General features: G+C 27.0%; 3 protein-coding genes across 3 annotated transcripts in view; 2 read left to right on the forward strand and 1 right to left on the reverse strand.

The window, feature by feature from the left end:
• The first annotated feature begins 265 nt into the window (after positions 1-265).
• On the forward strand, positions 266-3,618 carry LOC134832485 (putative lipid scramblase CLPTM1). Its single transcript, XM_063846525.1, has 4 exons — positions 266-456; positions 555-2,052; positions 2,112-2,246; positions 3,225-3,618. Exons 1-4 carry the CDS (start codon positions 394-396, stop codon positions 3,398-3,400), a joined length of 1,872 nt encoding a protein of 623 aa, XP_063702595.1. The 5' UTR covers positions 266-393; the 3' UTR covers positions 3,401-3,618.
• The window catches only part of LOC134832487 (U6 snRNA-associated Sm-like protein LSm4), a 96,852-nt gene continuing 89,396 nt past the window's right edge, over positions 3,615-11,070 (reverse strand). The window contains exons 2-4 of the mRNA XM_063846528.1: positions 4,137-4,199; positions 4,037-4,078; positions 3,615-3,977 (exon numbers count right to left, since the gene is read on the reverse strand). Of these exons, the coding sequence (XP_063702598.1) occupies positions 3,639-3,977; positions 4,037-4,078; positions 4,137-4,139 (384 nt within the window). The 5' untranslated portion in view covers positions 4,140-4,199 and the 3' untranslated portion in view covers positions 3,615-3,638. The remainder of the gene's footprint in view (positions 3,978-4,036; positions 4,079-4,136; positions 4,200-11,070) is intronic.
• Positions 4,848-10,303, forward strand: LOC134830365 (serine/arginine repetitive matrix protein 1-like). The gene is made up of 6 exons (XM_063843818.1): positions 4,848-4,965; positions 5,263-5,683; positions 6,406-7,522; positions 7,579-7,701; positions 8,001-8,215; positions 10,172-10,303. Exons 2-6 carry the CDS (start codon positions 5,273-5,275, stop codon positions 10,175-10,177), a joined length of 1,872 nt encoding a protein of 623 aa, XP_063699888.1. The 5' UTR covers positions 4,848-4,965; positions 5,263-5,272; the 3' UTR covers positions 10,178-10,303.

Below are 11,070 nucleotides of genomic sequence, written 5' to 3' on the forward strand. Positions count from 1 at the left end.
ATAAAATAAATTTAAATTATTTGTAAATGCTTGAAAAATGTTTAAAAAATCACAAAAATTATAAAAAAAAAATATTTTTTTTTATAAATTAAATTAAATAAATATAAAGTAATAATTTTAAATAAATTAGGTAAATACCTAATTAAATTAAATAAATGAAAAAAAAATTAAATTAAATAAATTTTTAAAAATGAAAGGAAAAAATTTTCAAATATTGGATCAGCCTAAAAAACGTCAATTTTTTCTGCTGAGACGTTCAAAATTGATAACCGTTGTCATCACGAGTAATTTTTTTAGTTCTCATTTCAAAATTCATTCTTTTTTTGAGGAGGAGAAACTTGCGATTTTACCAAAACCATCAATTCATGATAAATCAGAAGCAACAGCGAAGCAATGTCTGAAGCAGAAAATGCGGGAGCTGCTGTGGCAGAATCCGCCGCAACGCAAAACGGAGATGTAAGAATTTTCTTGTGTGGCTTTAATTGAAATTAAATTCGCTCAAGTGTGTGTGTCGAAATCGTTTCTCACGAAAAAAAAAATTTTTTTTCTAACAGGTAGCTGCTGCTGGAGCGCCTCCAATTGATCGTCAACCCACACGAATGGAGTCTTTTTTTGCCGTGACGAAGTCTTTAATCGTGAGAGCTCTTGTGATTTATTTTATTTCTTCGTTTTTCCGAAGACCTCAAACGAATACGACTCCCTCGAATGATGTAGCGCCCGGCGGGTCGAACGTTGCTGCCTTCAATTACTTCGAAAATGGGACTTTGTACGACTTGCACGTTTATTTGTCGGAAAACAGCGAGATGAATTGGAAAGATCCGGGCACTCTGGTGTGGTTCGAGGAAGCTTTGACGTATGGCGATTGGTATGCGGGCAAAAATGGCGACGGAATTTACACAAAATCGCACAAATTCAAGCCGAGTCAGCAACTACAGCGCAACGGATCGATTTATTTGTACACGTACGTCACAAAAACGGGAAAATCTCCCGATCCGTATTCCGGGGAGCAATTCGCAGGGCGATATGTGTCGATGACGACGCGCCAACTGAACAAATTCAAGAAGATTCGTTACCAAAAAACGGTAAATTTGCTCACGGGCGACACAGAACGCAGTGCCGAGGAACAAAGGAAGGCTGAACTCATGAATTCCGAAATTGTTTCGCACTGGCATCCGAATTTAACGATAAATATTGTCTTCGATTACACGCAATGGACTCGCGGAAGAGTTCCTGCGCCTTTGGATGAATTTGTGCACTTTATGCCGGGCGGTGCGACATATTTGCCAATTCTCTTCCTGAACGACTACTGGAACATGCAACGAGATTACATGCCAATTAACGAAACTGTCGAAGAATTGGAGCTTCAGTTGACATTCCAGCCTCTTTCGTTGTTCAAATGGCAACTTTACGCCGCGCAACAGATGAAACATCAATGGGGCGGCGGTATTTTCGGCGATGCTTTCGCCCAAGACGAAACAGATGGCGATCAGGATTCGCTAAAAGAAACTTTGCTGGACACCAATCCGTATTTGTTGGGACTTACGATGGCAGTTTCGATCCTGCACAGCGTTTTTGAGCTGCTTGCCTTCAAAAATGACATCCAATTTTGGAAAAATCGCAAATCTTTGGAAGGTCTTTCGGTGCGAAGTGTCTTTTTCAACGTTTTTCAATCACTCATCGTGCTGCTTTACGTCTTGGATAACGAAACAAATTTCATGATAAAGATCAGTTGCTTCGTGGGACTCGCCATCGAGCTGTGGAAAATCAAAAAAGTCGTAAATGTTTCGTTTCACGAGACGGAAAAAATTTTCGGTGTCTTTCCAAAAGTCATTTTCACCGATAAGGGATCGTACGTGGAGTCAAGTACGCGACAATACGACAATCTAGCGTTCAAGTATCTCGGGTGGTTGTGTTTCCCGCTGCTCATTGGGTACACCGTTTATTCGCTCATTTATTTGGAGCACAAAGGCTGGTATTCCTTCATACTTAACATGTTGTATGGATTTTTGTTGACTTTTGGATTTATTATGATGACGCCGCAGTTGTTTATCAGTAAGAATTTTTTTGAGGAAATTTGCATGGAAACTAATTTTTTTTTGTGAAAATTTTAGACTACAAGCTCAAATCTGTTGCTCATTTGCCATGGAGAATGATGAGTTATAAATTCTTGAACACATTTATCGATGACATTTTTGCGTTTGTGATCAAGATGCCGACCATGTATCGTCTCGGATGCTTCAGAGATGGTAAGAAATTTCTTTGAATTTATTTTTCTGAAAATTAGATTTAAAAATAATTATCAAAAAAATGTTCATTAAAAAAAATTTAATAATTCAAAAAATAATTTGAAAGAACTAAATTTTTATTTATAATTTTTTTTTTAATTATTTTATATTTTTTATTTAATTATTTGACAAATAAAGTCATAAATTCATTTAGAATTTTTACAAAAATTATTTAAAAATTTATCATGATATTTTTAAAGATTTGAATTAATTAAATATATTTCAGACTTCAAAAAAAATAAAAAAAATTAATAATAAATATTTTAAAATAAAATTTTGTGAAAATGTTTAAAAACGTATTAATAAAATTTTTAAATGTTTTTCAAAAAAATTAAAATTGAACTAAAAATTTAAAATAAAAAAAAAATGATTAATAAAGTCAAATAAAATAACCTACTATAGTAATTTTCAAAATTTTAAGAAATCAAAAAATTTTAAAATAAAATAAAATAAATAAAAATAAATAAAATAAATAAAATTTTATTAAAAATATTCAAATTAAAATTTCATTTACAACAATATTCAAAATGTGAGACAATTTAAAAAAAAAAGTAAAAAATTTCAAGAAAACTGAAAAATATCAAATTTAAAAATTCTAAAAAATTTACCTTTAAAGCTATTTTTTATTTCTTTTAATTTTTTATATTTTTTTTTATTTTTTAATTTTTTTTTATTTTTTTTTTTTATTTTTTTTTAATTTTTATTTTTTATTTTATTTTTTTTAATTTTTTTTTTTAATTTTTTTTAATTTTTTTTATTTTTTTAATTTTTTTTTTATTTTTAATATTTTTTTTTATTTTATTTTTTAATTTTTTAATTTTTTAATTTTTAATTTTTTAATTTTTTTTTTATTTTTCTCAATTTTAATTTTCATTTCAATTTCGGTTAAAATAATAAATTTAAATAAAATTTCAATTAAATATTTTTTTTTCATTTCAGACATCGTCTTCTTCATTTTCCTGTACCAAAGATGGATCTACAAAGTTGACTCGAAGCGTGTTAACGAATTCGGTTTCTCCGAAGAAATGTTACAAAATAAGGACCAAGCACTCGTTGAGCAATCACAGGAAGGCGACGCCGCCGCCAAATCTCCCACAGAAAAGAAGGAAGATTAAAATTTAGAGTTAATTTTTTTTTGTTATCACCATTTGTATTTAAATTTGACGAGATTCACCCAAAAAGAAAAAGAGAAAAAAAATGTATCGTAGTGTTGTTGACGTAACTTCGTAAAATAATTCGAACAAAGCAAAAAAAAAATATATTAATATATTGAATGTAAACCGTAAAAATAATTGAAAAAAAAAATAAATAGAGAAAGACAGATAGATATTAGATAAAAGTACGCATTTTTTATTATTTTTTATTCATGCCGCCTTTCATGCCTTGCGATCCCAATCCCGGGCGATTTCCCTGTTGGTTTCGATTTTTGTTCTGATTTTGCTGATTTCGTTGATTTTTCACTTCCGTACGGTTGCGAGCCTTTTGCTGTACATCTTCTTTGACCATGTCGATGACTTCGTCGGGAATTCGCAAATATTTGATCGTGCTGCCGCGGATGTAACATTCGGGCATACGCCAAAACTTGTCGCCGTCTTTCGAAGTGCAAATAACTTCGCGCAAATTGATGTTCATCCAAGTGTCGCAACTCACGAGATGCCCGTTGTACGTTTCGCCGTTCTTGAGTTCGACCAACTACGAGGAAAAAGTGAGAAAATTAACAAAAATCGATTGGAAAAGCAAGGGAGACTTACCATGGGATGGGATTGAGCAGTTTTCAATAGAGACAATGGAAGCTGAAATGAGGAAAAAAATTTAAAAATCGTAGAAGAGACGAAAAATAGCAGAATTTACCATTTTGAGTTCAAAATTTGAGGATTTTTCACAAGAAAATTTAAAAATCGGCTTTGAATCGTTTGATTTTTGTTTTGGTTGACAGTTTTTCACTGAAAAATTACTCAAGGCCGTTACAAATTTTATTTTTATTTGCTTATTTTTTCGTTTTTTCATAATTTTTTTAACAAATAATTCATTAAAAACTTTTGATTTTAAATAATTTTAAAAAATATATAAATACATTTTTAAATACATTTTATATTTATTTACTTTTTTAATATTTATTTTTTCTGTAGTTACTTTTGCTTTAACCAGAACTTAAAATGAAGATTTTTTTTTTTGAAAAAAAAAATTATTTTATTTTTAAATTTAAATATTTAATTTAAAATCATTTTCTTAGTTTTTCAAATTTTTAGTGATTAATTTAAAAAAAAATATTATAAAAAAAATTTAAAAAAATTGTTTTTTAAAAAAATTTTTATTATTTTTTCAAGAAAATTTAAAATATTATTATTTAAAAAAAATTTTTTTGAAAAACATAAATTAAATTTTTATTTAATAAAATTAAGTGATAAGTTTTTATTTATTAAAAAAAAATACAAAAAAAAACTTTTAAAATCCTTCTAAATTTTGGTAATTTTTTAAACCTCAAAAAATGAAATTGGAAACATTTTCAATTTTTGTATCAGCCTAACGTTTAAAAACTGTCAAATTCGCATTGAGAAGTGAGACGACTGAAATTGATAAAATAAAAAAATACACAAAATAATTGTAAATTGTCCAGAAAATTGTTAAATATTTACCTTCAAAATTGTCTGTGAATGTCTATTTAAGTGTTAATTTTAAGGTAAGTGCTCGTAGAATAAGGAAAACATAAAAATCCCGAAGGAAATGTGAAAATTTGCATGAAATTTGTGATTTTATGAAACTAGCCAACGCTGCGTAATACAACTTGATGGAAAATTACTTTCACAACGAGTTGACCTTTTATGGAACGATTACATCATTAATTTTTTGCCTTAAATTCACGTAAAATCACAAATATTCATTATTTTTTTTACAAAACCTCACGTTTTTTTGTTTTTTCTTCAAAGTTTTTTTTCGCGTCATCAAATTTTTTATGTATTCAAATTTCTCATTTCAGTAAATTCAAAATGGAAGACGAGGACTTGGAGTTGTTGCGAAAAGCTGCTCTTCAATCGTTGCAAAAGAAAAATTCGAAACCTCCGCCGCAAGAAACGCAGCAAATTCAACCTTTGCAAGCGATACAGCAACCTCCGCAAGCGTTAAATCCACGCGCAGCTCCGTTCATTCCTGCTCAAGGTCCTCCTGCTGCGCAACCATGGAACAATTTTGGACCTCAGCCTGTCGTTCCGACGCCTCCAATGCATTATTTGCCGCCGCATGGAGTTGCTCCGATTCATCCTCAATTTATGCCAAATATGTTGCCGACACCGCCAGGCGTTCCCGTGAACGTCCCATTGTCAATTGTGCCGCCTGTCATTGCTCCAACGCATGTCCCGAATGTGCAGTTGTCGCCAAGGAGTGCGGCTTTTGTGTCACAGGTGAGTGAATTTCTGAAAAAAAAAAAATTTTAATTTAAAAAATTCTTAAAAATTTCAAAATATTAAAAAATATTTAAAGAAAAATATTGAAATTAAAAAATACAAAATTAAAATAATTGAAAATAAATTATTTTTAATTAATTAATTCATAATTAATTATTTTATTTTATTAATTTTAATTAATTTATTTTAAATTTAAAAAAATGAAAAATTAAATTAAAAAAAATTAAATTAAAAAAAAAATTAAATAAAAAAAATAATTAAAAAAAATAAATTAATAAAATTAAATAATTAAAATAAAATTTAAAAAAAATTACATAGCTAAATAAATAAAAAAATATTTTAAATTTATAAAAATATTATTTTTAAATATTTTTTTTCGTTAAAATTTAATTTTAATTGAATCAATTTATTAGATTGTTTTTTTAATTGCTTAAAATTTAAAAAATTCCTTGATTTAATTAATTAATTTCTTTTCTTAAAAATTAAAATTTAAAAAAAAAATATTAAATTTAATTTTTATTTTAAATATTTTTTTAAAGAATTCAACAATTTTAATATTTTTCTTAAAAAAATAAAATTAATTAATTTCATAAAATAATTTTTATTAAATTTATAAGCTGAATTTAATTGGTTTTTATTATTTTTTTTTTCCTTTTTTATTGTTTAAAAATTATTTTTCAAATTAATTTTTAACTAATTTAATTTTTTTTAATTTTCAGAACAATGACATCATTCGACGTCGTTGTCGTTCCCCTTATCGCAACGCATCGCCGGGACGTTGGAGTCCTTCTCCTCCTCGTCAACGTCATCGCAGTCGATCGAAAAGTCCCTTGCCGCCTCAACGCAATTATCGTGACAAAAGCCGCGATCGACGAGATCGTGATTCACCCGCGAAGAAAAATGGTCGTTGGAATGCCAATCAAACGCGAGGAAATTCCCCCGTTCGACGTCACAGATCGCGAAGTCCTCGCAGAAGCCCTCCGCGTAAACGAAGCAACTCAAAATCCCCCGGAAGAAGACTTAATCGAAATTACAACAACAACAACAATAATAACGGGCGAAGACCCTTGCGACGAAATTCACCCCCGCCGAGAAACGGAAAAGACAGAAATCGCGATGCGTCGCCCGCACCGAAAAAACACAAAAGCGAAGAAAGATCGACAAGTCGAAAAACTCCAGAAAAAGCAAAATCCCGTTCAAAATCGAGATCATTATCGCCCGGTGCAGATCTCGCTGCAGTGCTCGAAAAATTGGATGATGAGTACGACATGTTCCCAATTCTCGATGAAACGGAGCCCGATGTGCTCGAAGAAACACCTGAAGTCACAAAACCCGAACCTGCGATCGAGGAAAAGCCAAAAATTGAAATTCCCGAAGAAAAAGTTGAAAAACAAGCTGAACCAATTGCTGTGAAAAAGTCTCTCGATGAAGTCAATGAAGATGAACTTCTTGGAATGAGCGACGACGAGATCAGTTTGGGCGGAAATGACATTGAACTCGATGATTTGTTCAATTCCGAAGATAGCGAGTCCGAAAATGAAGGAAGATTCAAGTCTGGAGCACGAGATACGTCGAATAAAGCAAAACCGACGCCTGTTTTGCCATTTTCGAAGCTTGGAGCATCGAGTTCGTCGTCAAAAGTAACGTCGGAATTGACTCCGAGCGACAGAAAAGACAGAAATGATGATCGAAGACGACGAGAAGACACCGGAAGACGAGATTGGCGAAGTCGAGCACGACAGGAAAGCAGAAAAACAGAAGAAAATCCCAAAGAAGAGTCTGTGGTAAAGAAATTTAAGCCCCTCGTGGATGATAAAAAACGTTCAAATACTCCAGGTAAGATTTTTTTCAAAAAAATTAATTAAAAATTAATATTTTTTAATTTTTTTTAGAAGTTCGAGTGCCATCGATATCATCAACAGTTAAAACTGTGGCGAAAGAAACTTCATCTACGCCGGAAAAGAGAACGATTCAACTTAAACGACCAATTACAGCAAACAAGGACGACTCAAAAGGTAATTTTCCTTAATAAATTTTCTCTTTAAAAAAAATTTAATCAAAAAAATTTCAAACAATTAAAAAAAATTAAAATTTTTAAAAAATATTTTTTTTTATTTAATTAAAATTTAATTTAAATTTTTAATTAAATTAAATTAATTTTTTTTAAATTTAATTAAATTAATTTTTTAAAATTTAATTAAATTAATTTTTTTAAAATTTAACTAATTTTTTTTTAATTTAATTAAATTAATTATTTTCAATTAAAACAAAAAAAAAATTCAACAAAAATAATTTATTTTTTAAATAATTTTAGTCAAAGAAAATATCACAATAACCACAGGAGGCAACATTCAAAAGAAGGAAGAAACGACAAATGGAAATCTCGTTCGAACCTCGATCAGATCCCGTTTGGGCGGCAAAGTTGATGAAAAGGAAACAAAAGCAACAGTAACAACGAGGACACCAATTTCAGCGCCAGGTACAACTGCGAAACCTGTGAGGGCGAAAATAACTTGGAAGTCAGAGAAGGTATCAATTTCTTATTTTCTTCTAATTGAACATGTTTCTCTTTTTTTCTATAATTTTCTTTAATGTTAAAAATGTGATTTTTTTAATTCTGTGATAAGAATTTGTGATAAAAAAAAATTAGATATAAGATTTTTCTTCATAGAAATATTTTTAAAGTACAAATTTTTTATTAAAATGATAAGAAACAAAAAGTTTAGATTGAACAGAAATTTAATCAGTCTGGCTGTGAATATAATTTAAATTTGAAAAAATATATAATTTAATTAAATCATGAAAAAGAACAAAGGGAGTGACCAAAAAAAAGTTAATTAAATTTCTTAAAAAAATATACAAAGTAAAAAGAAAAAAGAGTTAAAATTTTAAACATAAATCAATTTACAAAATAAAATAATAAATAAACAGGATAGTTAACAAAAGAAATTTAGGATCATTAATAAGAAAATATAAATTTTACAGGGAAAAAATTTTTTTGTAATTTAAGATTTTTATAATATTTTTAAGTGAAAATTTTGTATAATTTCTTCTTTTTTTCATCTTTTTTCTAATATCTATTTTAAAACTTTTTTCTAATTTAAAATCTAAAAATAATTAGCTCAATTTACGAATCTCATAAAATTTTCGAAATTAGTTAATTAATTGATTAATTAAATTAAATTAATTAATTATTATTAAATAACTTGAACTCTTCAAAAAAATTTTTGAGAGTTCGGATCTTTAATATACTTTAAATACATATAAATATACCTTTATACATATACTTTTCAATTGGTAAAATCCTTTTTGACTTGATACATTCATGAAAAATAATTAGCTCAATTTACGAATCTCATAAAATTTTCGAAATTAGTTAATTAATTGATTAATTAAATTAAATTAATTAATTATTAAATAACTTGAACTCTTCAAAAAAATTTTTGAGAGTTCGGATCTTTAATATACTTTAAATACATATAAATATACCTTTATACATATACTTTTCAATTGGTAAAATCCTTTTTGACTTGATACATGAAAAATAATTTTAAAATGTAAAAAATACAATACCTTTATACAAATTAAATTAAATTTTAAAAATGTAAAAAATAAATATATTTACCATTGGACAGTAAATGGTAATTAATTTAATTTGAATTAATTTGAAACATCGCGGCATTTTACATCGAAAAATTATGTCGTCGGCTAATAAATTAAAATTAAATAAATTCATCTCGATATTCTCCTTCTCCTATTTGTTACATGTAAATAAATATAATTTATTAGAATTTTTTTCTCATTAAAATTAATATTTTACTTGCATAACTTGAACTCTTCAAATAAAGCTTTGAGAGTTCGGATTTTATCATGCACTTCAAAATATATAATTGCGATTTCAAAACGAACAATTTATTTATTTTCTTTTACTTCTTGTCACGAAATGGCCTTCTGACGACTTATTCTACTAACTTCTTTTTTGAGATATGAAACTAAAAAAATTTTCTAAAAAAAAATTTTTTTTCTTTATCATTCTATAACTTTAACTTTACTATTTCCTTATCTAAAATCTTTCATTAAATTTTTTTTTAGTTTTAAGTTAATAAAAAAAATAATTTCAAATTACAAGATAGAAAAAAATATATAAAAATTTTAAAACGGAATTATCAAAATAATATTTAATAAAGGTCACTCCAGTTTGTCTTCATCGAATAAAAAAATAAAAATTTAACTATAAAAATGTAAAAAAAAAAATAATAATTTATACAAGAATAAAAAAATTTTTGTAACATTTTTGGCGAACTTAAAAAAACAAAAATTTTATAATTAATTATTGTATTTAGAAATTTAATTAATTAGAAATAATTGTAAAACAATAAAAAAAAACACAAAATATTAGTTCATAAGTGTGACAACACGTAAAAACAAAAAGTATAACAAAATTATTACAACAACAATATTCTTCTTGTGTGATCCCGATTTTAGGTCTAAAAAAGAAAAAAAAAATGACAAAAGACTTTTCTATAAAAAAAAAAAAATAAAAAAAAACATGAAAAAAAAATCCAAAAGAAAAATTCATCAAAACAACAACAAGCATCAAACTAAAGAGGATGACCATCAATTACTTACCAACAGGAATCGGGAGCATCAATGAGGATTTCGTGACCAACTGAAGATGCAACAACATCAACAAATTCTGAAAACGTTCAAGTTTTCAATCAAATATATTTTTATCCTCGTAAAAATTCCCACAATTTATTATTTGTTGAAAATTTTTTAATTTAGAAATGTTTGTAAAAGTATTTTACGTAAAAAAAAAGTAACTAAACAAAAAAAAATTAAATAAGAAATAAAGAGTAAAAAAAACTATTTTATCAATTTAAAACGTAAAAAAATTTTTTTTGCTGTTTAAATTTTTCTTCAGAATTCAGAAAATAACAATAAATCAACAAGTGTCACTACTACACATTTTTTGCATGAATGAAAGTGTACGAGCGTAAATAATTGAAAAAAATTTATTTGTTCGGTTGCTTGTTTATTTTCCTTGAATGTTAATTAGAACTTTCCATCCTTGCTTATAATCTGCGGAGTAGACGATGAAGAATTGTTTGTTTAATTAAAAATGAGCTCATCAATTCTTGTGAAGTCATTTTTCTAAAATTCATTTTGGGTAAAAAAAAAACGTTTAGCTGGCTTTTTATTATTTAATATTTTTTTCTTATTTTTTTTAAACATTTAAATTTTAAAATTAAATAAAATAAAATTAAAATAATTTTTTATTATTTTTTTTAAATTAATTTTAATTTTGTTAATTTAAATTCAAATATTTATTAATTTTTTTAAATTCTTTAATATTTTTAAATTTTTTTTTTAATTTTTATTTT

The sequence above is a fragment of the Culicoides brevitarsis genome, chromosome 2, assembly GCF_036172545.1.
Source record: "Culicoides brevitarsis isolate CSIRO-B50_1 chromosome 2, AGI_CSIRO_Cbre_v1, whole genome shotgun sequence".
Taxonomy (NCBI): Eukaryota; Metazoa; Arthropoda; class Insecta; order Diptera; family Ceratopogonidae; genus Culicoides; species Culicoides brevitarsis.

Excerpts from the sequence above, each read along its gene's own strand:
- LOC134832485 (XM_063846525.1), top strand. The coding sequence starts at position 394 with ATGTCTGAAGCAGAAAATGCGGGAGCTGCTGTGGCAGAATCCGCCGCA. Across the intron at positions 457-554 it reads CCGCAACGCAAAACGGAGAT|GTAGCTGCTGCTGGAGCGCC; the intron begins GTAAGAATTTTC and ends TTTTTCTAACAG. Across the intron at positions 2,053-2,111 it reads GACGCCGCAGTTGTTTATCA|ACTACAAGCTCAAATCTGTT; the intron begins GTAAGAATTTTT and ends TGAAAATTTTAG.
- LOC134830365 (XM_063843818.1), top strand. The coding sequence starts at position 5,273 with ATGGAAGACGAGGACTTGGAGTTGTTGCGAAAAGCTGCTCTTCAATCG. Across the intron at positions 5,684-6,405 it reads GTGCGGCTTTTGTGTCACAG|AACAATGACATCATTCGACG; the intron begins GTGAGTGAATTT and ends TTTAATTTTCAG. Across the intron at positions 7,523-7,578 it reads AAAACGTTCAAATACTCCAG|AAGTTCGAGTGCCATCGATA; the intron begins GTAAGATTTTTT and ends AATTTTTTTTAG.